General features: G+C 38.1%; 1 protein-coding gene and 1 long non-coding RNA gene across 2 annotated transcripts; both read left to right on the top strand.

Annotated features, from left to right (window-relative positions):
• The first annotated feature begins 2,622 nt into the window (after positions 1 to 2,622).
• abcc10 (ATP-binding cassette, sub-family C (CFTR/MRP), member 10) lies at positions 2,623 to 16,763 on the top strand. Its single transcript, XM_059529214.1, has 21 exons — positions 2,623 to 2,720; positions 2,986 to 3,189; positions 4,164 to 5,535; positions 6,065 to 6,292; positions 6,444 to 6,600; positions 7,517 to 7,680; positions 7,861 to 7,940; positions 8,632 to 8,803; positions 8,907 to 9,005; positions 9,100 to 9,364; positions 9,451 to 9,630; positions 9,724 to 9,853; positions 10,525 to 10,717; positions 10,865 to 11,208; positions 11,736 to 11,905; positions 12,101 to 12,261; positions 13,444 to 13,697; positions 15,665 to 15,810; positions 15,949 to 16,046; positions 16,138 to 16,250; positions 16,452 to 16,763. Exons 2-21 carry the CDS (start codon positions 3,002 to 3,004, stop codon positions 16,585 to 16,587), a joined length of 4,650 nt encoding a protein of 1,549 aa, XP_059385197.1. The 5' UTR covers positions 2,623 to 2,720; positions 2,986 to 3,001; the 3' UTR covers positions 16,588 to 16,763.
• Positions 16,764 to 17,730: 967 nt separating this feature from the next.
• Positions 17,731 to 19,232, top strand: LOC132119370 (uncharacterized). Its single transcript, XR_009426150.1, has 3 exons — positions 17,731 to 17,885; positions 18,048 to 18,262; positions 19,214 to 19,232. It is a non-coding gene; the product is annotated as an uncharacterized LOC132119370 (long non-coding RNA).
• Positions 19,233 to 27,112: the final 7,880 nt, after the last annotated feature.

The following is a 27,112-nucleotide window of genomic DNA, read 5'->3' on the forward strand; positions in this document are numbered from 1 at the left end:
ATGGAGATTGTGTATAGAACAAAGATTATTGGAGGTTTTTTTTAATTTTTTTTTTAAGAAAATATAATTTAAAACTTAATAGTTTAAATTTTGTTTTCCTTCAATGCATTACTTGGTAGGGTTTTTTTCTGAGTAAAAAATGTTTCACCAATTTCTTTCTGTGTATACTGAGGAGAAAAAAAAAACGTGTCATGGATATGAATATAATTCAGTTCTTTTGTAAATCCCAGCTGACTGCTGTTAGTCAGACACTTGTATTAAATTATAAAAATTAAGTGACTTAAAAGTATATCTAGATGCAAGTAGGATCAAACACTTAATAGGTAAAAATCAGATATTGTTTAAAAAGATCTATTTAAATGTCAGTATAACTTAAGGCCTTAGCAAACCCAGGGGGGCCTGAAGATGACTTAAAATAGGACTTTTTCTTTGAAGAACCAGGGGAATATATAAGAAATCCTAAAAAAAAAAAAAAATTGTGTTTTGTGTACTTGAAAAGGCCACATAAATTACCAAAATCTCTTTGGCATTATGGTATAATATATATTTGTCATTATGATATACAACCCGAATTCCGGAAAAGTTGGGACGTTTTTTAAATTTTAATAAAATGAAAACTAAAAGACTTTCAAATCACATGAGCCAATATTTTATTCACAATAGAACATAGATAACATAGCAAATGTTTAAACTGAGAAAGTTTACAATTTTATGCACAAAATGAGCTCATTTCAATTTTGATTTCTGCTACAGGTCTCAAAATAGTTGGGACGGGGCATGTTTACCATGGTGTAGCATCTCCTTTTCTTTTCAAAACAGTTTGAAGACGTCTGGGCATTGAGGCTATGAGTTGCTGGAGTTTTGCTGTTGGAATTTGGTCCCATTCTTGCCTTATATAGATTTCCAGCTGCTGAAGAGTTCGTGGTCGTCTTTGACGTATTTTTCGTTTAATGATGCGCCAAATGTTCTCTATAGGTGAAAGATCTGGACTGCAGGCAGGCCAGGTTAGCACCCGGACTCTTCTACGACGAAGCCATGCTGTTGTTATAGCTGCAGTATGTGGTTTTGCATTGTCCTGCTGAAATAAACAAGGCCTTCCCTGAAATAGACGTTGTTTGGAGGGAAGCATATGTTGCTCTAAAACCTTTATACACCTTTCAGCATTCACAGAGCCTTCCAAAACATGCAAGCTGCCCATACCGTATGCACTTATGCACCCCCATACCATCAGAGATGCTGGCTTTTGAACTGAACGCTGATAACATGCTGGAAGGTCTCCCTCCTCTTTAGCCCGGAGGACACGGCGTCCGTGATTTCCAACAAGAATGTCAAATTTGGACTCGTCTGACCATAAAACACTATTCCACTTTGAAATAGTCCATTTTAAATGAGCCTTGGCCCACAGGACACGACGGCGCTTCTGGACCATGTTCACATATGGCTTCCTTTTTGCATGATAGAGCTTTAGTTGGCATCTGTTGATGGCACGGCGGATTGTGTTTACCGACAGTGGTTTCTGAAAGTATTCCTGGGCCCATTTAGTAATGTCATTGACACAATCATGCCGATGAGTGATGCAGTGTCGTCTGAGAGCCCGAAGACCACGGGCATCCAATAAAGGTCTCCGGCCTTGTCCCTTACGCACAGAGATTTCTCCAGTTTCTCTGAATCTTTTGATGATGTTATGCACTGTACATGATGAGATTTGCAAAGCCTTTGCAATTTGACGTTGAGGAACATTGTTTTTAAAGTTTTCCACAATTTTTTTTACGCAGTCTTTCACAGATTGGAGAGCCTCTGCCCATCTTTACTTCTGAGAGACTGCTTTGCTAAGACAAAGCTTTTATAGCTACAAAGCTTTTATAGCTAATCATGTTACAGACCTGATATCAATTAACTTAATTAATCACTAGATGTTCTCCCAGCTGAATCTTTTCAAAACTGCTTGCTTTTTTAGTCATTTGTTGCCCCCGTGCCAACTTTTTTGAGACCTGTAGCAGGCATTAAATTTTAAATGAGCTAATTAAGTGGATAAAAGTGTAAAATTTCTCAGTTTAAACATTTGCTACGTTATCTATGTTCTATTGTGAATAAAATATTGGCTCATGTGATTTGAAATTCCTTTAGTTTTCATTTTATTAAAATTTAACGTCCCAACTTTTCCGGAATTCGGGTTGTAATAATCTGTATCCAGTTCACAAATTACTGGAAAAGTCATGCAATTTTTTTGTTAAAAAAAGAGTGGAAACATGGAAGGGCATTTCGGTTCTTAAAATTAAATCCTAAAATTTGATATACATAAAATGGCTTTGGTTTCAGTCATATTATGGTAATTATGTATTTATTAATGTATTATGTACATAGGGAGTGTATATATATATATATATATATATTCTTTTTTTTTGCATTATTTTAGTGCGATGTGTTTTACTCTGATATTGTAACACTATGTACACTATACATGTTTGTAAGCTTTCTCCTGTGAATGATATTCTGTATTATTGGTCCACATTTTCAACCTTTTTTTGTGCCAAACAACAACCTTTACACACATTTTGTATTCTTGGTTCAGCTTTACAGTGTGTTGTTTTTACGAAATACGAACCTGACTTTTATTTTGAAGGGGAGTGACACTCACGCGCTCTCGAAGTGTCACGCTTCACGCTCCGCGCTGACGTGCAAGATGCCTGGAGAATAACAACTTTGCCGGTTAATCACAGGTAGGGAGCAGACATTTCAATACTTTACACCAGATAAGTTAGCAAAAACTTCCTACTAAGTATGAGGTTGCAAAGTGAGCTTTCAATGAAGACTTAAATGCGCTGCTGTCTGCTGAAACAGGAGAATTAGAACATATTCTGACTGACGTGACATTGACAGTGTCTTAAAACCTGCCTATGTTGCTCAAAAGTGCTGTCTAGGTGGGCTGCTCACTAGGTACACACTCATTGTTTGTTTGACATCCAAACTTTTTTCATCCTTCAGTGCTCTTCAGAAGGCCATGGGGGGAAACACGGGTGTGTTTGGAGCAGCTGAGTTCATATCGGAGCTCTGTCACACTAATGTGGACAGTCCCTTCCCTGTGTGGCAGAATGGCACCATCAGCCCCTGTGCCAACCAGCTTCTGTTGGGATCTCTGTCACATGCTGTCATCGCCATCACTAGTGCATGTTACATTAGTGCACCCAGGTGAGTGTAAAGCTATTAGAAGAAGTCCACTCAGAAAGCATATGCTGAAATACAATTTCATTCATTTACTTAGGAAGGATGAATTTGATCATAAGTGACCATCAGTACATAAAACCATGTAACCCACAAAACATTATAGTACATTATTATACCAATAAAACTACTTCTGAACATTGCATTAATCAAAGAATTTAAAAAATTGTAAAAATGCATCATGGTTTACATTAAAATCTTAAACAGCACAACTGTTTTCAACATTGATGATAATATTCAGAAATGTTTCTTGAACAGCAAACCAGCATATTATAATGATTTCTGAAGGATCGTGTGACTGTATGATCATTCATATATATGCTGATTGACTGTAACGGACTGTAATGATGCTAAAAATTCAGCTTTGCATCGAAGGAATACATTTAACTGTAAAATATTTTATTTTAAATTAATAATTTTACTGTTTTTACTCGAGTTTTGATTAAATAAATGTTGCCATGGTGAGCAAAAGAGACTTATTAAAAAACAAAAATAAATCTGACCCACCTCAAACTTTTGAATGGTAGTGTCTGTGTGAAAATCACAGGTCAAATCAACAGAATCAAAATGGACCCTGTTAACATTCATAATACACATTCTTAGTTTATAAATACTGTTTTTGTAGTTCAACGCAATTTAGTTAGTTAGCAAAAAGTAGTCATTTCATTAGGAACCCACATAAATGGGAAAGATTCCCCCGAAATGATATCCCAATGGGTTCAAGTGGTCACACTGATTCTCAGTGACAATAAACCTTTTTTAAATCACTTTTTGTATTCAGTTCGATAAAATCAAGTGATGCCGTTTTTACATCATAATATGGATTTCAAATGAGTTGCATTTCATGTTGACTTTTATTATGTTTATTATCTTAATGCCAAACACATTTTCAAATGATCTTTTTCTTTTTTTATATATAATCCTTGTTTTATTACCCACAGGCTTACCCATATTGTATCCTCCCTTCCCATTGGCTGGAGCTTCAGGGCCACATCGACCTTGCTGATGGCTCTCTTGTTTATTGTAGACTTGGTCCTGGTTTTTGAGCTCCATGCCCCGGACATATATCTGGACATCTTAGCTGATGGATGTGGTGTCCTGGCCTGGTTGGTTCATTTTGGAGCCGTTTTGGCGTTACAAAGATCAATGTACAGAAGAACTCGAGGTCCTGCTTTGCTTCCTGTGCTGCTCATGCTCTCAATCCCTAATCTAGCTTTCATCCTCACATCTTACATCCAAGAAATCAGTCACCTTGGAGTCTCACGGCCTCTGCAGGTTGTTCGTCTAGCTCTGACGGTAACCAGAGCTGCTCTGGTGCTGGTCTACCTGCTGGGTTATATCTTTCCCTGTTACAGAACTCAAAGAGATCTTCTGTCCTGTAATGCAGACGATGTAGCTCCATTAATTGTCTCCTTTGAGCCCGACGGAGGGGTGACTGTAGCCGAGGATGGATGCAGCTGGCTGTCCAGACTCCTCTACCTGTGGCTGAACCCTTTGCTCAGACGAGGTAAGCGTGGAGAGCTGGAGAGGCCATGTGACGTCTTCCAGCTGCCACATCGTCTACGTACCAAAGCAGTCACTCTCCGCTTCTCCCAGTGCTGGCAGAAATGCCTCCATCCAAAGGGTTTGGAAAGACCTGAAAGACAGGACCGGCTCCTGAGAGGAAACCTGCAGGACCACTCTTGGAGCGAGGCCGAGCCGGAGAGGATGTGTGTAGGCGGAGCACAGCATGATGTCAAGCTCCTGCAGGTGCTGCATAAGGCCTTTGGTCTACGCTACTACCTTCTAGGTGTGTTGAAGTTAGCAGCCAGCATGCTAGCCTTTGCAGGACCCCTGCTTCTCGGTGAATTAGTGAGTTTCATGGAGACAGATGGGGCACCACTGAGTAAGGGTGTGTGGTGTGCTGTGGGGCTCTTTGCTAGTACCTTCCTTGCCGCCTTGCTGAAGAACGTCTTTGTTTATGAAGTATCAAAGGTTGCGCTGGAGGCTCGGGCTGCTGTAATTTCCACCATCTACAGCAAAGCCCTAAAAGTGAGTGCATCCGCTCTGGCTCGCTTTAACATGGGCGAGGTGGTCAACTTCATGAGCACCGACACGGACCGGGTGGTGAATTTCTTTAACAGCTTCCATGAGGTCTGGAGTCTTCCCTTCCAGTTCGTCCTCGCACTTTACCTGCTTTACCTACAGGTGGGCGTGGCCTTTTTGGGTGGCGTGTGTGTGGCCGTGCTGCTCGTGCCTTTGAACAAAGTCCTGGCCTCCCAAATTCTGGAAAACAATAGACATATGCTGCTACACAAGGACGGAAGAGTGAAGGTGTGACTGTTTTGCATATGTTAATTAAGTGATCTGTAATGTTGTCATTTGCTGTTAATAAATCTTTAAGTAAATGCAATATTGTTTAAAACATTTGGGGTCGGTAAGATTTTGTTTTTTTTTTAGAAGAGAGACAAATAAATACTTTTATTCAGTAAGGATGCATTATATTGATCAAAAGTGAGAGCAAATATGTTTATAACGTTACAAAAGATGCTGTTGTTTTGAAATCCTGAAAACATATATAGTTTCTACAAACATTTTAAGCTTTCATATAGTACATGTTTTCAAGTTTTCAACATCGATTATAATAAGAAATGTTTCTTAAATCAACATATTATTAAAAAAAAACCAGTTATTTTAGATTGTAATAATGTTATTTTTATATAATATTCAGTGTTTTTACTGTACTTTTATTCAAACGTGTTTTTCTTTCAAAAGCATTAAAAATTTGTACCTACCCCAAACTTTTGAACGATAGTGTAGCTTCCAGTTGGTAATTAAACGTCTGATATATTTTTGTCACCAGCTAATGACCGAGATCCTCTTTGGGATCCGTGTCCTGAAGTACTATAATTGGGAGGAGCACTTCACTCAAAAGATTGCGGAGGCCCGTAAAAAAGAGCTGCATCACCTGAAACTCTTGAAGTACCTGGATGCTGTGTGTGTGTACACCTGGGCTGCTCTGCCCGTGGTCATCTCTATCCTCACTTTCATCACATACGTCCTGATGGGAAACAGTCTCACCGCTGCAAAGGTGTGTAGGCCACTTTAAAGGAATATTCCAGGTCTCAAAGACTGTTTCTTTAACAGGGAACAGTGAAGCGCGGTCTGTAAATATTTCAAATATTATCGAATGGCTAAATAATGTTCTACACATCCCCTGCAAGTAATATGTTGTTTGGCAGGTGTTTAGTACTCTGGCTCTGGTGGGGATGCTCATCCTGCCTCTCAATGCCTTCCCCTGGGTGCTGAATGGAACCCTAGAAGCTAAAGTATCTCTGGACCGTATTCAGCGCTTCCTCACAATGCAGGATCAGGACCTCAGCGTCTATTACAGTCAAGGTACCTGCCCACACTTTTTCAAGATAGCCCACACTTGTAGGAATAGTTCATTCAGAAATAAATATTTGCTGAAAATGTTCTTAGCCTTAGGCTGTCCAAGATGTGGATGAGTTTGTTTGTTCATCAGAAAAGATTTGGCGAAATGTAGCATTGCATCACTTGCTCACCATTGGCTCCTCTGCAGTAAATGGGTGCCGTCAGAATGTGAGACTATACAGACAACAGTTATCCACATGACTCCAGTCCATCAGTTAATGTTTTGTGAAGTGAAAAGCTTCGTGTTTGTCTATCATTAAGGTGTTTTAACTTGAACTTTAATCTAAACTCTCATTCTGACGGCACCCATTCACTGCAGAGGATCCAATGGTGAGCAAGTGATGCAATGCTACATTTCGCCACATCTTTTCTGATGAAGAAATAAACTCCTCTACATCTAGAAAAGCCTGAGGGTAAGTAAATTTTCAGCAAATGCGAAACTGTTGCTTTAAACAAAACCTTTATAATTAAGAACACTCTTATAATTAAGAGTTTCTGTTGATGAAAAGTAATTAATTAAATCATAAAAATGAAAAATCAATTATGAAATAAAACTTAATTTTCACTGAAATCAAAAAAAGTGTAACGTGCAAATGCAAAATAAAATAACTTGAATAAAATAACTTAAAATGTCAGGAAATGCTTCAAATAAATTACCGAGGTTCAGGGGGTTTGCCTGGAGAGGTTAGTGTTTTTGTTTTCTTATTACTTGTCATTTAAACACAGTTATGAAATGAATCTGATGGTAAATGAAACTCCTGTATGACCGATGCCTTTTTATGCATGGCAGATTCTTAAATTAATGGTGTGCAAAAAAAAACTAAACACAGATTAGTACATTTAATTAGTGCATTTCATATCTGTCATAATTTTTGTGCAGTGTGTCCTGAGGACCCTCTGTCTGCTGTAGAGATGAACCGGGCGAGTTTCTCCTGGAAGCAGTCAGAGGAACATGATTCTGACCATGTACCTGATGACAAGACAGAGGATGGGTCTCCACCATGCAGCTTTTATCTGCATGCACTTAATCTCAGCGTTAAAAGGGTGTGTGTGCTGCAGCAGGAGCAGTTAGCCATTCATTTGTGCTTTAGTTGGTCCAGCTGAAGATCAGTTGTTTCACCCTGATTACTATAGATATATTTGTGTCCTTTCAAAACTAGTTTTCACATTTGTCCTCTAATATTCTGTTGCTCTTTTGAATAACGAAAAGCTTTCTGGCTCCAGGGCTCTCTGGTGGCTGTGGTGGGAAAGGTTGGTTGTGGGAAAAGTTCCCTGTTGGCCGCCATAACAGGAGAGCTTAGCAGGTACTGATACATAATGAAACGAATAATGAAATATATCATGTTAAGATATATGTTATGTTTATCATGTTACTCTTGAAAGGCAATTTTAAGGCAATTTTAAGGAGAAATACATACATTAATGTTTAAAACGTTTGGGGTCTGTAAGATTTTCTACAGTAAAAACATTTATGATGATCTAAAACAGCTGTTTTGTATTTTAAAATATAAAAAAATTAATTTGTATCTTTGTGATGAAGCTCCAGCATCATTACTCCAGGCATCAGTGTCACATGATCCTTCAGAAATCACTGTGAAATGCTGATTTGCGAAACATTTCTGAAAACAGTTATGCTGCTTAATTTTTTATTTTTATGTAGAATCCAGAATTAATAATAACTGCTGAATAGAATGTTCAGAAGATCAGTTTATTTGAAATATAAAGCTTTTGTAGCGTTATAAATGTCCTTACTTACTTTTGATCAAAGGAATGCATCCTTGATGAATAAAAGTATCAGTTTCTTAAAAGAATCCCAAATATTTGAATTGTGGTGTTTATTTTTTATTCAATTTTTTGATGTATAAATATTTATGTATGTTGATATTTAAAACCCTCATTATTTTTCCAGTTTCATTTGGTGCTGTACTTCACCTTTAAATGTGTAATGTTAAATACTTTACTTTCTTCATGATTTTGTGGTTTTGTCTCCTGTAGGTGTGGAGGTGAAATATTTGTTCGGGAAAGAGAGCAGGGATTTGGACTAGCCGTCCAGGAGCCGTGGATCCAGCATGCAACAGTACAGGACAACATTGTTTTTGGCAGAGACTTTGACAGCATGTTCTATCAAGCTGTGATTGAGGCCTGTGCCCTTGCTGATGACCTTAATGTGGGTGCATATCCTTATTATGAGTGCAGATTTGTACATGGATTCCTTGTGTAAAATCTTTGGAAAGCTACAGCTGACACTCATTTGTACTATTTTGATTTAGATCTTGCCTGGTGGCGATCAGACAGAGGTTGGAGAGAATGGTGTCACTCTGAGCGGAGGACAGAAAAGCCGCCTCGCTTTGGCCCGAGCTGTTTATATGGTGCAGTGTGTTTGATTTGATTGCTGCTCTAAAACATTTGGGCAGAAGCATGATGTGTGGATTTCCTGGTACATTCTCTCTCGTCATATTTTAGGATAAGGAAATCTACTTGCTAGATGATCCTTTAGCAGCTGTGGATGCTGATGTTGCCCATCACCTCATGGAGAAATGCATCTTGGGGATTCTCAAGAACAAGACCAGAGTTCTTTGCACACATCGGATAGAGTTTGTGGATAAGGCAGATGTGGTGGTTCTGATGGACAATGGGAGGATCGTAAAAACAGGGATGCCAAAGGAAGTCCTTTCTTTGGTAAAAGCCCCTAAAGACTACAAGAACAACAGCAATGCTAAGGAGAAAGGTACTGATGCTTTTTAAATGAGCGAGCGAACAATATCTGTTTTTCTTAGTGCACTTGAGCTTATGCAAACAAACCTTCTTTCTCAGATGCTATAGGCAAAGAGGAAGAGGAGGCCAGTGAGCCGGAGCTAGACGCAGAGCTGAAGATGTTTGGGGAGGAGCAGAAGCAAATGGGCAAGCTGTCCTGGGCTGTGTACCGTTCCTATTGGAGAGCAGTGGGTGGATGCATGGCTTTGGCTGTTCTGCTCTCTCTTTTCCTAATGCAAGGTAGTAACACCTCAGCTCAGCTGTATGTATTATGAAATATTACTGTAAGACAATCACTTCACTGCAATATCTACTTTGATTTGCCTTACACAGCCTCCAAAAATGTGTCCGATTGGTGGCTCTCTCATTGGATTTCCCATATGAAAGACAATATGACTCAGCTGGTGTCCTTGTCAGCCGATTCAGTCTTGATGATGACCCTTCTCTCTCCTGAGAGACTTACGTGAGTTAGACATTTCATTAAATAACTTATTTACACTACTGTTCAAAAGTGTGTGTGGTTTTTTTAAAGAGCATAAGGCTTTCTAATTTAATAGTTTTTCTAATGTTCCATTACTTCAGTCTTCAGTGTCACATGATCCATCGGAAATCATTCTGATGTGCTGATTGGCTGCCCAAGAAACATTTCCTGTTGTTGAAAACAGTTGTTTAACATTTTTATGGAAACCATGAGACCTTTTTGTTTTGCTGGATTTGAGAATGAATAGAAAGTACAAAAGAACAGCATTTATTTGAAATAGACATTTTCTGTAACATTATTAATGTCTTTAACATCACTTTTCATCAGTTGAATGCATCCGTGATGAATCTAAGTGTTCAAAGCTTGACTATAAAGTAAAAAAAAATGATTTCACCTTTAAATAGGCATAAGTATAAACCTAATGTAAATACTTATATATTTTCCAAAGCATACTACAATGTCATGTTTTTCTTCTCAGAAATATTGCTTTTATTTGATATTTTAACTCTGACCTGAAAATAACATTGGAGTCTGGATGTCTCACTTACATCTATGTCAAAAGTTGTATTTAATTCACTTTTTTGATCATTCACTTTTAGGTCAGTGTTATGTCTTGATTGGATTTTCTCCATATACTCCTTCACTCTTAACAGGTTTCACACACCTGAAAGAGGTTCAGAGACTTCTGGGAATATGAGCTCTGAGCTGAAGTTTTACATGACCGTGTATGGATCTCTTGCAGCAGCAAACACAGTCTTTACAGCCGCTCGAGCCTTTCTCTTTGCTTATGGAGCAATCTGTGCTGCTACAGTCGTTCATAAGAGACTGCTGTCCAGTGTGCTGAAGGTAATCTTCCATAGCACTGCTTTTCTCTGAGCGAAAGCTAACCATCACCTTCAGCCAAGATGGCTAAAAGTCATTGCTAAACTGAAATAATAAGATGTAGATTTTGTAAGCACACACAACTTTATTTATATGCTTCTTCCATTCTAGGCCACAATGACGTTTTTTGACACTACACCCTTGGGTCGCATCCTGAATCGGTTTTCCTCAGATATTTACAGTGTGGACGACTCTCTGCCCTTTGTCTTAAACATTCTCCTGGCCAATGTGTTTGGACTGCTCGGGATGCTGATCGTCATGAGCTATGGGATGCCTTGGGTGCTACTTCCTTTGCTTCCTCTGGGGGTGCTCTACTTCCAAACTCAGTGTTTTTACCGCCACTCGTCCCGTGAGCTGAAACGTCTGTGTAGCCTCACACTCTCTCCAGTTTATTCACACTTCTCAGAAACACTCAGTGGCCTTTCCACAGTGCGGGCCAGTGGACACACCGCCAGGTCTGAAAACTAGCTGTACTTCTGCTCAAATCATTTAATTTACGTTGATTCAGAAGTAACGTTTTGTTTAAATAAATGTCTGGGTCGTGTTTGACAGTAAAGGAAAAACAAAATATTTTGCAAAAAAAAAATGAGGCTTTTTTTGTTGAATTGTGACGTTATTTTCCTGACTTATTATAAATTATTGATCATGTTTTATTTTTCAGCATAATGTTACCATTTTAAAATAAAAATATCTGTTATGTTTAAACGGGACTTTTCTATATTACCAACAAATTAACTGTATTATAACAGTAATGAGAATGAGATTTTCTTTTTGAATTTGGAGGAACTTTTTCTTCTTCTTCTTCTTAATGCAATTTTCTTCTGTAATTTGTCTTTTTTTTTCTCTCATTTGACTTTGAGGTGAAACATGTCTTGGACATTTAACTGACAGTGACCATTTTTCGTTTATTGTTTTAGGTTTTGAGGTTTGCTAATGGCCTGACACTGATTGTAATCCTGAATAAAACTGTTTTTGAGAGCAGGTTTGAGGAGGAGAATGAGAGGCGCCTGGAACAGAATCAACGCTGTCTCTTCAATAGTAACGCTGCCATGCAGTGGCTGGACATCCGGTTGCAGATGATTGGTGTCACTGTAGTAACCGGCATCAGTGTGATCGCTGTGATCCAGCATCAGCTCAAATCCGTCGACCCAGGTTAACCTCTTTGTGAGATAAGAGTTTAAATTCTATTGGAGTTTTGGTTTCTGATGGGACGTTTAGGGAACTCAACTCAACTGCACTGTCCAGTTTTAAAAGATCATTGTCTAGTTCAGCCATAAGGCCTTTAAAATAGTTTAAAGTGACTGAAATACCTCTTGAAACAAATCTTTTTCTTCTCTTTTCTGTCAGGTCTGGTAGGTCTGTCTCTGTCCTATGCGCTCTCCATCACCAACCTGCTTTCAGGCCTTATTTTCAGCTTTGCGCAGACAGAGATGCAGTTGGTGAGCATTGAGCGTACAGAGGAGTACTCCACCAACATCCCGCAGGAGCCTCAACAAGCCAGCACTGAGGTTAGAGGAGCGATATTTACCCCAAAAACTGAATCAGGATTAAGTGTTATTTATGTTTCACAACATGTTTGTTAGGTTATTTTAAAGGAATAGTTGGTGAAAATGTACTTACCCTCAGGCTTTTCTAGATGTAGAGGCATTTGTTTCTTTATCAGAACAGATTTGGAGAAATTTAGCATTACATCACTTGCTCAACAATGGATCCTCTGCAGTGAATGGGTGCCGTCAGAATGAGAGTTCAAATATTACAAGTCTACAAGTAATCCACACCACTCCAGTCCATCAGTTAATGACTTGTGAAGCATAAAGCTGCTGTTTGGACTCTCATTCTGACAGCACCCATTCACTGCAAAGGAATATAATGAGTAATATAATGATACATTTCTCCAAATCTTTTCTGATGAAGAAACAAACTCTTCTATTTCTTGGATGGCCAGAGGGTGAAAACATTTTTTAAATTGAGAAGGATGAGAAACAGGGTGGAAAAGGTCATGTATCACTTTTTTTTTTTTAAGTTTTTCATCCAAAAAAACGTATAATAATAAGTTTCATAACAGAACCAAAAAAAAACATGTCATGATCAGTGTTGCCAAGTCCGCGGTTTTCCCACAAAATTGGGCTACTTTAACACTGTTGCTGCGGGTGGAAGCGACCCAAATAACATGATATTTAGCCCCTAAAATGAAAATCTTACCAGGGGAACCCCTCCAAAAATATGTATTTTACCTCACCCGAAATACAAGTTTTACCTGGGGATCCCCTCAAAATGTGATTGGACTAGGTTTGGGTTTTGAGTTGCAATGGGGTGGGTTTTGCTGTGAAAACCTGGCAACCCTGGTCATGATTCCTTTAAATACTGTATATAGAGAGAAAAAAATAGAATTGCACAGTTTTGTTTATAAGATCAGACTGAAGTGTTTAAAGTGTTGGAGTGAAGTATATTTACCGTTTTCTTTTCATAAATATTTTAATTAAAATTTTAAAAAACAAAATGTATTTTTTTATTTTTATTTAATTGTCTTTTAAATATTCATTCATTCATTCATTCATTCATTCATTTCACAATTTCAAAGACTGCCTGTAGTTCTTTAGCAAAGCCCAGGTTGTGAGACCCTTTATGTATCATGCATAGTGTCCTTAATATGCAACACACAACCTTATCATGAAACTCTCCATCTACAGGTTCCAGATTCCTGGCCTGAAAAGGGCAGAGTTGAGTTTATAGGTGCTGTATTGGCATACCGACCAGGCTTGCCCAATGCTCTTGATGGGGTCCACCTGGAGGTATTACCTGGAGAGAGGGTGGGCATTGTGGGGCGTACAGGCTCCGGGAAATCCTCATTGTTCCTTGCCCTGTTCCGTATGGTGGAGCTGAACCAGGGTCAAATCCTGCTGGATGGAGTTGACATCAGCTCGGTCAGGCTTAGTAACTTGCGGTGAGGGTTAAGTCACTTTTTGATGCCTTGCTATTTTGTTAGAGAGATTACACTAAAATGTAATGGTTTGGATTATCAGTAAGATTTTTGTATTATTATTTTTCAACAAGGAGGATGCATTCAATTTATCAAAAGTGACAGTAAAGGTGTTTATAACATTACAGAACATATCTATTTCAAATTAATGCTGTTCTTTTAATAGTCAGTCTTTTTTTCGAGCAACAAATCAGCATATTAATATGATTTCTGGATCATGTGACACTGAAGACTGGAGTAATGATGCTGAAAATTCAGCTTTACCATCAAAGCAATAAATTACATTTTAAAATTTATTAGAATATAAAACTGCTCTTCTTAAATTGTAATAATATTTCAAAATATTATTGTTTTATTGTATTTTTAATCAATTAAATGCAACTTTGGTGAGCATAAGAGACTTAAGAAAAATGACGGACCAGAAACCTTATAAACACTATAAACATTGCTAGGCTATATGCTTTATTATATTGAACAGTTTTTTCCATCATTGTGTTAATTTATTAATTAAGTAAAAATAAATGTAACTTATAGGCCTATTTATTTCTTATATATGTATATAGCCTTATGTTTTCATCGTTTACAGAAGCGCTGCAGGTGCATGATGTGACCACCTGAATTCTCATATTCTGTTTATTAGGGGTGTGAATTGGCACTGGTTTCACGATTCAATTCGATTACGATTATCATGTCAACGATTCGATTCAATTCGATTTCACGATGCATCACTATGCATTGTTTGCAACCTCGGTTTTCAATAATCCTGCACATTGCTACATTTTCATCAGTAAATAGTCTACAGGCAGTTAGATATTTGAACTCCCTTTTTATTTTATCTGCTTCAAATAAAGCTTAAGTCTGAACAGAGTAAATACACTAGTAAATGAACACTAGTATTAAGTGAACACTTGTAAATAAATACTAAAGGCACATATAACTGTCAAGTACTAAATGCATTTAAAGTGCAGTGTACTACTTCAAAAAGTATTTAAATGTTAACAAATGTATAAAAATGTACTTAATTTATAACCCATAATAAATAGTACAGTCTTCAAAACTAAAACTTTCTGCACAGCTCTAATATACAACATAAAATCAAATAAATATAAAATAACAGCACTGGGCACTTCCTGAATGTAGCAAACATTCAACTAAATTTAAGTCTGCACACAACAGACAACAGAGCATTTAGAACTAATAAATACAGATCTGATCTGGTTATTTTCTTCCCTTTCTCCGAGTTGTGGGGCAGAGTTGATATTGTTTGAACTATCGTTGGCTGAGCTGTGTCGGCCTTTGGGCCAGCTGCCGTCAGCATCTCAGGGTGAAAACGTCTAACATGATTTCTTAAGTTAGTCGTATTCCCAACATTTTTTATTTCAGCTTGACAGGTTTTACACACCGCATGTGTCCTGTCCAGCTCGTCGTGCCTACCAATTCGTTTATGAAAACCAAAATGTGCCCAGATCTCAGATTTAAAATGTGTAGGTGCATTTTTTAATATTCGCGTATGTGTTTTGCCTCCTTCCGCCATTTTAAACTCGCATGACTGAAACGTGTATATGCGAATGACGTCATAGGCTATAATCGATTAAGGTCTATTACTGCATCGATGCAGAATCGTCCACATCCGCATTGCGATGTATCAATGCAACGATTAATTTTAACACCCCTACTGTTTATGCTGCTTTTTGTGCATGTAAAATTTATGTAACAAATGTAATCATTTTTTTATTTAATTCTAGTTTAACATAATTTTTCGGTTAGCGGTAGGTAATCGGTTAACGAGCATTTGTTTTCGGTTTGGAAAAATAACTGAAATGAACATTCCTGAAACTTCTTCCAGATATAATTTCCAGATGTTTCAGTGTGGTTTCAATGTGTTTAATATGGTCTCTGCATCTAATAAGAATTTGTGTGGCCCTCCATAGATCCAAGCTGGCCATCATCCCTCAGGATCCCTTCCTCTTCTCCAGCTCCGTGCGAGAGAACCTTGATCCTCATGGACGTCATCCAGACTTCAGTTTGCTAGATGCTCTTGAGCAATGCCACCTGGGAGATGTAGTACAGAGGATCGGTAAGAGTCCATCACTTTTGATCGTGTTCAGCTTGTTCAATTCAAATTCATCTTACTTAAAATGATTTATCTAGGACATGAGAAAATACTTTGTTTTTATATGAATTGATTTTTTTTCTTCTCTGTCTCCCATTACAGGTGGCCTGGATTCAGAGGTTGGAGAGAGAGGAAAGTCTCTGTCTGTGGGCCAGAGGCAGCTGCTGTGTCTTGCCCGTGCTCTGCTCACAGAAGCTAATGTATAAAACTAAAGTAGAACATAAACAGCGTCAAACAAGTATCTGTTATTCTTATCTTAACTATGTGCTTTATTAATTTTTGCTCTAATAGATTTTATGCATTGACGAGGCCACTGCAAGCGTGGATCATCAGACTGACATGCTTCTACAGAAAACTATCAGAGAAAAATTCAAGGATAAAACTGTGCTTACCATCGCCCACAGGTATATCCCTTTAATTTAGTTTTTGGGTGTCTTGCTGTCTGATTGACACCACACCACTCAAAGAAACAAAACCTAGAAGAGACCATTTTTTTCTTCTACATCTACTTTTTGTAAATTTACATAGCATGTTGTTTAGTTTAAACACCTGTCAAGAACATCTGTGTTCCCATGCAAACCCAACGAGTCTTCCTTATCCCACAGACTGAATACGATCATGGACTCTGACAGAGTGCTGGTGATGCATGCTGGGAAGGTGGTGGAGTTTGACAGCCCTGCTGCTCTGTGCCAAAGAGAAGACTCTGTTTTCCAGAAACTCTTGCGTGGAGGGGAAGATTGAGTTTAAAATAATGTACTTTCAGCTGAGAATGTAGTTGGAGTCCTATGCTTGGCCACTGCATATGTGCAAATACCTGCAGTTTATATCATGAAGAACAATGTCAAACTCAGGAAAAATTGTTTGTTGTTTTATAAACGGTCACATTTGTATGGATAAAAATGTGTTTTAGAAGTAAATATTTTGTATTTTTTTGTTTGCAATTATTGGTCTGTTTCCAGATTTCATTTTTTTTTTTTACTGATTAAAGGGGTCATATGATGCATGAAGAAGATCTGTAAAGTTGCAAAGATTAAAGGCTCAAATCCAAATAGAGATATTCTTTATAAAAGTTAACAGTCAAACACGCCCTCACATGTCTACGACATGATGTGGGAAGATTTGTATAACGCCACCCAAATGTTCACGCAAAGAAAGAAGGCGCAACTTTTATTCTCACAGTTGCCGCTGCCGGCGCAATGTTGTGGAGAAGCTGTGTGTTTCGTTGTGAAAGCGAATCTACTTTGTCTGGTCTTCCAAAAGAGGACAAAACTAGAAATCAGTGGTTAAGTTGTATCTACAACACTGTCCCAGAACAGTTCAACCCAAATATTCAAAATTGTGAAGTGCATTTTATGGAGCACAAGGACGGTTTCCTTTGAGAGTAGCCTACAATGCTGATGTCTGTTTCTATAAAGTGGGACAGTTTCAACTTTGCAATGACAGTTGCATTTCTGACTCACGGTCTGTAAGTACATTTTCATATGTAAAGAATTTGCCACTGATGATTCAAACGTGAGTTTTGAGCAGTGTAGGGTAGCATTTGTTGTTTTTGTCTCTTCACCCTGGGACACACGGATCATAGTATGTTAAGGTGCGTAACATTTCCATCACATGCTTGAGGTATTCGGCCAATCACAATGCACTGGATTGCTGGCCAATCAGAACACACCTTGCTTTTCAGACAGATGAGCTTTGTGAAAATGGATGTGTTTCAGAAAGGCGGGGCATAGAGGAGAAACAATAATGTACAGTACATGGAATATAATGTGTTTTTTTCCATAGATACATTTATGTCATATGACCCATTTAATTTGTCTTGAGGAGGATCTGCTCAAAGTACTTTTCCCCTATTGGAGCAGCTAAATATATATATATATATATTCTCTCATTCCTGCAAACTAAGGTGTTAGAGTCAACTGTTCTAATATTTATTCATGTTGTTTGAATGCTTTCTCTCTTTCCCAAGAATTCACAATGCATGACTGGTTTCAGTGAGCACTCTGGAACAACCTGGGGGAGAATGACTACGCCTTGTACAGGTGCCCGTTTCTCAACTCGAGTCATGTGGGAGTACATGTGTGCATAGTTTAATCTTTTTTTTTTTTGTTTTTTTTTTTTTTTACATTCCTTTCGATTTCCTCCCATAAATCTAGAATTAGGGAGAGGTTTGTTATTGTTATGTCACTCTGCTTCCAGTGCAGAACATGCAGTGATGCTGAAGCTATATGAGGTATCTGTTTGGCCTGGTTAAACCAGTCGATCCACTCTTCAAGTGTATCACCTGCCACAGTGAGAATTCCATAAACAGTGAGAAGAGAACCGAGTTAAACACAGTCACATCAAGTGAAAACTCTTCAGCATGGCACGTTATCACTGCTTTTATTGAACAAGGATTTAAAAGCTCATAGGATACAAGGTAAGCCGTTTCATTCTTGTGCAAATTTACAACAGTACTTTGAACTGTGCTATGTTGCGTGAAACAGCCCGTATGGTATTAAAAGTAAAGTCCGGTGTCTAGCAAGCGCAGGTGTTCATCTGTATTTGTTATGAATGACTATGCAGCGCTCACACAGGTTATGCTGATTTCATTGTATTTTTAATGTAATTCAAGAGACGTTGAATGTATTCATATTACAAATTGCACTTAAGTTGTAAATATTAAAGTATTGCACAGTGATGGTTACAAGACATTTAAAATTGTGAATGAGTACATTTAGTACATTAACATTATTATTATTTTTTTGGTCATGTTTTCTAAATCAAAAAATTTTGATGCATGTTTCAGGTCCTATACCTTTCATTTGTTTTTATTGTAAATATACAGGTTAATAAATTGGTTTTGTGCATGTTAAATAGATCCATATAGGCTACTGTAGATAAAAGTTACTGGATGTTTTTTAAATCCGTTTCAATGAAATGAGACAGATCATTTTAATTAAACAGATGAACAGATTATCAAAATATGTGCCCTTACAGATGATTGTGGGCGGACCTAAGCATGTTTAATATGGAGGATGTTGTTAAAAGTCAATGTCTGTTCACAGTTCCCTTCGTCTGGCCTAACCTGTTCCTAACGACTTCTTGTTACACTATCCCTGAACAATTCCTTGAATACCTCACAGTTTCGTCTGTGTGCCATTAGCAGAATTGCAGAATTTTAATTAAGTTAGTGCTGTCTGCTCAGTCTTGCTTCACTCTGAGGCAATTACAGTTTTTATTCAATGATTGACCCAATTTGTTCATAGTTCACAAGTTCAGGTCTATCATTGCATTTTAACCAACCATTAACAATTACATCTGTCAAGAAGAATAACTAACACTGAATTTTGGGTGTCTTGCTGCTGAATCATTTCATTTGCATCAACAGGTTTGAGTTTTGGATGCTTGGTGAAATGGTATGTTGTCCTTTTTTATATTCAATCTATATCTGAACTATATTTGTTTGTGTGATCTATCAGATATTTCTAAAGTCTATGTGTATGTCATTATTAGGAATAAATGTTAAATTAATTAATGATTAAATATTAATGCAGTTGGAAGTATATGTTTCTCAGCAAAAATGTTTCGTTGTTTTTTATTTATTATTTTATTCTATGCATCCATTTAATTTCATGAAATATGACAATAATAATAATACACCATGATATTATCTAATTTGCAGGCTCTTCTTCGTAGAAGCCTGTCTGACAGCCTGCTGCTTGAAGATGACAATGACTCTGTAGATGGTTTGGAATACACAGACATGCACTTTAAAGAAGGTGCACTTTCATGACATTTGAATAAGAATATTTTTTGCATATCTTTGTATATTAATTGATTTGATTCTGTTACAGAAAACTTTTACTTTGGAGAAAATGGCTTTTGCCATGAACTTTGATATGGTGAAAATATGAGGAAAAGTGTTTATAATAGACTACAATTCACATTACATTTTAATTTCAGATGAAGAAATTGTGGGTGCTAGTGGTCTGTTTGACCTGAAGAGGAAAGAACAAAAGAAGAATGAAGCTGTGGACATTTTGAAGTTAATTGATAATGACAAGCAGTTAATGAAGCATGGTTTGAAATCCAGCAAGAGCTTGGAAAGTCTGGATATCAAAGCTCCTAATGAGGTCTGAGTACATCACATTCACAGTTGTTTTTCAACCCTGAATCATAAAACTCCCAAACAAATTAATTTGTAATGATTCAAATGTTTCAACAGGTGTGGAAAGATTCATATGACAAGCTCTTCAATGCTAAAGTCAAGAAACACATGAAAGGAAATAAAGCTGTAGAGGAAAACAGACATGGCATACACAATGGGGCAGTGATTCAAGTGATTCCACCAGATTCAAGTCTTACTCTGCTAGACACCCAAGGATCTCCGGGAATGCACCTCACAAAAGGACATTTTAAAGGTCCAAAAGCAGTGCTTAATTCTTCTGATATGGACATGGAAGTACCATCAGTTAATGTGAAAAAGCCAAAATTTAAAATGCCAAGGTTTAGCCTCTCTAGAAACAAGAATACTGACATCAGTTACGGTGGAAGCGTGAAGGGGTCAAAATTGGCATCATCATCCCCTGAAGTAGCTCTAGGTCTCAATGGTTCTAATATACAAACTGATGGACCAAAGGCTGACTTCAAAGATCTAAAAACAGACCTTCCAGACATGTACATGTCATCTGGAAAACTGAAAGCACCCACTCTCAGCTCCCCTGATTTTGGCCTGTTAGGACCGAAAATAAAAACGCTTGACTATAATCCAAAATCCCCTGAAATTAATCTGTCTGCTCCCAAGTTTAAGGCAGGCTTTGATTCACCAGACATCAACATCAGAGGTCATAAGCCAGATATTACAGCACCTGACATGGATGTGAATATTCCTGAAGGGACATTTAAAGGACCAAATTTTAAGGAACCCAGTCTTGACTTGGATGCACCTGACCTCGACATAAATGTTCCTCCTCGTAACCTGAAGATGCCAAGATTTGGCTTCTCTGGTAACATGCCAGAAGGACCTGACCTTAAAATAAAATCTCCAGACCTGAATCTCAAAAGCCCCAAAATAAAGGGAGGAATCGATACCCCAGATATGGATTTGACTCTGCCTCAAACTGACTTAAAAGGCCCAAATCTAGATATCAAAACACCAGATATTGATGTTAAGGCCCCATCAGGTAAATTTAATATGCCAAAGCTAAAGATGCCCAGTTTTGGTGCGTCAGGTTTGAAAGGACCACATATGAATGTGGATGCTGACATTGATGAGCCCGACCTTAATCTGAGAGCATCAGCTCCAAAACTAAATGCTGGGATAAATAGTCCGGATATTGACGTAAATGGTCCTAATGTTGATCTTAAAGGTCCGAAAACAGACCTTACACTCCCAGACATGGACATGCCTTCTGGAAAAATGAAAATGCCCACTTTCAAGATGCCAGATTTTGGTCTCTCAGCACCAAAAATAAAGACACACGATTATGATCTGAAGACTCCTAAAATGGATCTGTCAGCTCCAAAGTTTAAGGCAGACTTTGATTCCCCAGACATCAACATCAGAGGTGATAATCCAGGTCTCACAGCACCTGACATGAATGTTGATTTCCCAAAAGTAAAAATGAAAGGACCAAATTTCAAGAAACCTGATTTTGATGTGAATACACCTGATCTCAACATAAATTCCCCTTCAGCTAAATTGAAGCTGCCAAAATTTGGTCTCTCAAGTAGCAAGCCAAAAGGACCTGATCTTAAAATCAAATCTCCAAAGCTGAATCTCACAAACCCCAAGGTTAAGGGAGGAATAGATACCCCAGACATGGATTTGACTCTGCCTCAAACAGATTCAAAAAGCCCAAACTTAGATACCAAGTCACCTGAGGTTGATATGAATGGGCCTTCTGGTAAATTGAATATGCCAAAGTTTAAGATGCCCCGTTTTGGCCTGTCAGGTTTGAAAGGACCACATATGAACATGGATGCTGACATTGATCAGCCCGACCTTAATCTGAGAGCATCAGCCCCAAAACTAAATGCAGGGATAAATAGTCCTAATTTTGATCTACATGGACCTAATGTTGATCTTAAAGGTCCAAAGACAGACCTTACGCTTCGAGACATTGAAAAGCCTTCTGGAAATTTTAAAATGCCCAATTTAAAGATGCCTAAGTTTGGTGTCTCAGGACCAAAACTAAAGACACCTGACTATGATTTAAAGACCCCTGAAATGGATCTGTCAGCTCCAAAGTTTAAGGCAAACTTTGATTCCCCAGACCTGAATCTCAAAAGCCCCAAAATAAAGGGAGGAATTAATACCCCAGATATTGATCTGACTCTGCCTCAAACTGACTTAAAAGGCCCAAACCTAGATATCAAATCACCTGATATTGATGTCAAAGGCCCTTCTGGCAAATTTAATATGCCAAAGTTTAAGATGCCTAGTTTTGGCATGTCAGGTTTGAAAGGACCACATATGAATGTGGATGCTGACACTGATCAGCCTGACCTTAATCTGAGTGCATCAACTCCTAAACTAAATTCAAGGATAAATAGTCCTGATATTGATTTGCATGGACCTAATGTTGATCTTAAAGGCCCGAGAACAGACCTTAAAATTCCAGACATTGACAAGCCTTCTGGAAAATTTAAAATGCCCACTTTAAAGATGCCTAAGTTTGGTGCCTCAGGACCAAAACTAAAGACTCCTGACTATGATTTAAGGACCCCTGAAATGGATCTGTCAACTCCAAAGTTAAAGAGTGATTTTAATTCCCCAGACCTGAGTCTCAAAAGCCCCAAAATAAAGGGAGGAATTAATACCCCAGATATGGATCTGACTCTGCCTCAAAATGATTTAAAAGGCCCAAACATAGATTTTAAAAAACCTGATATTGATGTCAAAGGCCCTTCTGGCAAATTTAATATGCCAAAGTTTAAGATGCCTAGTTTTGGCATGCAAGGTTTGAAAGGACCACATATGAACATGGATGCTGACATTGATCAGCCTGACCTTAATCTGAGAGCATCAGCTCCAAAACTAAATGCAGGGATAAATAATCCTGATTTTGATGTACATGGACCTAATGTTGATTTTAAAGGCCCAAGAACAGACCTTAAACTTCCAGACATTGACAAACCCTCTAGAAAATTTAAAATGCCCACTTTAAAGATGCCTAAGTTTGGTGCCTCAGGACCAAAACTAAAGACGCCTGACTATGATTTAAAGACTCCTGAACTGGACCTGTCAGCTCCAAAGTTTAAGGGTGCTTTTAATTCCCCGGACCTGAGTCTCAAAAGCCCCAAAATAAAGGGAGGAATCGATACCCCAGATATGGATCTGACTCTGCCTCAAACTGATTTAAAAGGCCCAAACCTAGATATCAAATCACCTGATATTGATGTTAATGGCCCTTCAGGTAAATTGAATATGCCAAATCTAAAGATGCCCAGTTTTGGTCTGTCAGGTTTGAAAGGACCACATATGAATGTGGATGCAGACATTGATCAGCCTGATCTTAATCTGAGAGCATCAGCTCCCAAACTGAATGCAGGGATAAATAGTCCTGATTTTGATGTACATGGACCTAATGTTGATCTTAAAGGTCCAAAGACAGACCTTACTCTTCCAGACATGGACAGGCCTTCTGGAAAATTTAAAATGCCCAATTTAAAGATGCCTAAATTTGGTGTATCGGGACCAAAAATAAAGACACCTGATTATGATTTGAGGGCACCTGAAATGGATCTGTCAGGTCCAAAATTTAAGGCAGACTATGATTCCCCGGACCTTAATATTAAAGGACATAAGCCAGATATCACAGGCCCAGACATGAATCTTAAATTCCCTAAAAGTACATTTAAAGGACCAAACTTAAAGACACCCAATACTGACATAAATGCCCCTGACCTCGACATCAATTCCCCTTCAGGTAAACTGAAGCTGCCAAAATTTGGCTTCTCAGGTAGCAGGCCAAAAGCTCCAGATCTTAAAATCAAATCTCAAGACCTGAATCTCAAAAGCCCCAAAATAAAGGGAGGAATCGATACCCCAGATATGGATCTTACTTTGCCTCGAACTGATTTGAAAGGCCCGAATCTAGATATCAAATCACCTGATATTGATTTTAATGGCCCTTCAGGTAAATTGAATATGCCAAAGCTAAAGATGCCCAGTTTTGGTCCGTCAGGTTTGAAAGGGCCCAGAATGAATGTGGATGCAGTCATTGATCAGCCTGACCTTAATCTGAGAGCATCAGCTCCAAAACTAAATGCAGGGATAAATAGTCCTGATTTTGATGTACATGGACCTAATGTTGATCTTAAAGGTCCGAAAACAGACCTTACTCTTCCAGACATGGACAAGCCTTCTGGAAAATTTAAAATGCCCAATTTAAAGATGCCTAAGTTTGGTGTCTCAGGACCAAAACTAAAGACACCTGACTATGATCTGAAGACCCCTGAAATGAATCTGTCAGCTCCAAAGTTTAAGGCAGACTTTGATTCCCCAGACCTGAATCTCAAAAGCCTGAAAATAAAGGGAGGAATTAATACACCAGATATGGATCTGACTCTGCCTCAAACTGATGTAAAAGGCCCAAACCTAGATATCAAAACACCAGATATTGATGTTAAGGCCCCATCAGGTAAATTTAATATGCCAAAACTAAATATGCCCAGTTTTGGTCAGTCAGGTTTGAAAGGACCACATATGAACATGGATGCTGACACTGATCAGCCTGACCTTAATCTGAGAGCATCAGCTCCAAAACTAAATGCAAGGATAAATAGTCCTGATTTTGATCTACATGGACCTAATGTTGATCTTAAGGGCCCAAGAACAGACCTTACACTTACAGACATTGAAAAGCCTTCTGGAAACATGAAAATGCCCACTTTCAAGATGCCTAAGTTTGGTGTCTCGGGACCAAAAATAAAGACACCGGACTATGATTTAAAGACCCCAAAAATGGATCTGTCAGCTCCAAAGTTTAATGCTGACTTTGATTCCCCAGACATCAACATTAAAGGTCATAAGCCAGATATCATAGGTCCAGATATTAATCTTGATTTCCCTGAAGGTAAATTTAAAGGACCACACTTAAAGACACCCAATCTTGACATGAATGCAACTGACCTCGACATCAATGCTCCTTCTGGTAAACTGAAGATGCCAAAATTTGGGTTTTCAGGTAGTAATCCAAAAGGCCCAGATCTTAAAGTAAAATCTCCTAAAATGAATCTCAGCAGCCCCAAAATGAAGGGAGGAATCAATACCCCAGACATGGATCTGACTCTACCTCAAAATTATTTAAAAGGCTCAAACCTAGATTTCAAATCACTTGATGATGATGTTAATGGCCCTTCAGGTAAATTGAATATGCCAAAGTTAAAGATGCCCAGTTTTGGCCTGTCAGGTTTGAAAGGGCCACATATGAACATGGACGCTGACATTGATCAGCCTGACCTTAAGCTTAGAGCATCAGCTCCAAAACTAAATGCAGGGATAAATAGTCCTGATTTTGATGTACATGGGCCTAATGTTGATATTAAAGGTCCAAGAACAGACATTACTCTTCCAGACTTTGAAAAGCCTTCTGGAAAAATTAAAATGCCCAATTTAAAGATGCCTAAGTTTGATGTCTCGGGGCCAAAAATAAAGATGCCTGACTGTGATCTGAAAACCCCTGAAATGGATCTGTCAGCTCCCCAGTTTAAGGCAGACTTTGATTCACAAGACATAAACATCAGAGGTCATAAGCCAGATATCACAGGCCCAGACATGAATGTCGATATTCCTAGAGGTACCTTTAAAGGACCAAATTTCAAGAAACCCAATCTTGACTTGGATGCACCTGACCTCGACATAAAGGCACCTTCAAGTAAATTTAAGCTGCCAAATACTGGCTTCTCAGGTAGCAAAGCAGAAGGACCTGATCTTAAAGTAAAATCTCCAATGCTGAATCTTAAAAGCACAAAAATAAAGAAAGTAGTTGATACCCCAGATATGGATCTGACTCTGCCTCAAACTGATGTAAAAGGCCCAAACCTAGATATTAAAACACCTGATATTGATGTTAAGGCCCCATCAGGTAAATTGAATATGCCAAAGCTAAAGATGCCCAGTTTTGGTCAGTCAGGTTTGAAAGGACCACATATGAACATGGATGCTGACATTGATCAGCCTGACCTTAATCCAAATGCATCAACTCCCAAATTAAATGCAGGTATGAATAGTCCTGTTATTGACACTCATGGACCTAATGCTGATTTCAAGGGTGCAAAAACCAGCCTTGCATTTCCAGACATGGATATACCATCTGGAAAACAGAAAATGCCCACCCTCAAGATGCCTGATGTTGGTTTCTCAGGATCCAAAATCAAGACACCGGACTATGATCTGAACACCCCTAACATGGATCTGTCAGCTCCAGAATTTAAGGCAGACTTTGATTCACCAGACATCAACATCAGAGGCCATAAGCCAGATATTACAGTCCCAGACATGAATGTTGATTTCTTAAAAGGTAAAATTACAGGACCAAATTTAAAAAAAAACAATCTTGATTTTAACACTCCAAATATTGACACTGACGCACCTTCAAGTAAATTTAAACTTCCGAAGCTGGGCCCCTCAGAGAGCAAGCCAGAAAGATCTGATCTTAAAACCAGAAAGACCATGAGACATCTGCAAATACATGCAATGGATCTGGAGGTTCCAGAAAGCACTTTGAAAGGGTCGAAATTTAATGTTCTTAAACTAATGTAGTAGGATAATTTAAAGAAAGGGATGTGGAAGACAAGAATGAACTTGTCCTAGGCAATCATGTTTACAGGGCTGATGAGAACTAATAGCATATTAAAAACCTGAAGATATTGTAAATGAGCATGAGCAAACTTTTTTCTATACTATGTCTTAACACTAATGAACAAACCTTTCCATAAATGAGAGATATTAAACTTGCACTTACAGTATCATAGATCATTATGCTCATATAAATATTTTTTTGATATATAACTTTGATAAAATATGTTACAATATTATGTGGATCTTACATGGTTAAATATAGTAAATCATATATATTTTGTACATTATGTAAAATGCTACAGTAATGTATAAATGCAATGTGGATGGGAAATACACATGTGAAAAGTTTTGTCTGAAGAATGAATCCTGTTCCTTTAATTTCTAATTTTTTAAGTAACTTATCTGATTTAATGAGGTACAGGGGGGGGGGTTGTATATGGAAGATTTTGTTATGGAAGATGTATATAAATATTTTTTTTT

This window comes from Carassius carassius, chromosome 38, assembly GCF_963082965.1.
Source record: "Carassius carassius chromosome 38, fCarCar2.1, whole genome shotgun sequence".
Lineage (NCBI taxonomy): Eukaryota > Metazoa > Chordata > Actinopteri > Cypriniformes > Cyprinidae > Carassius > Carassius carassius.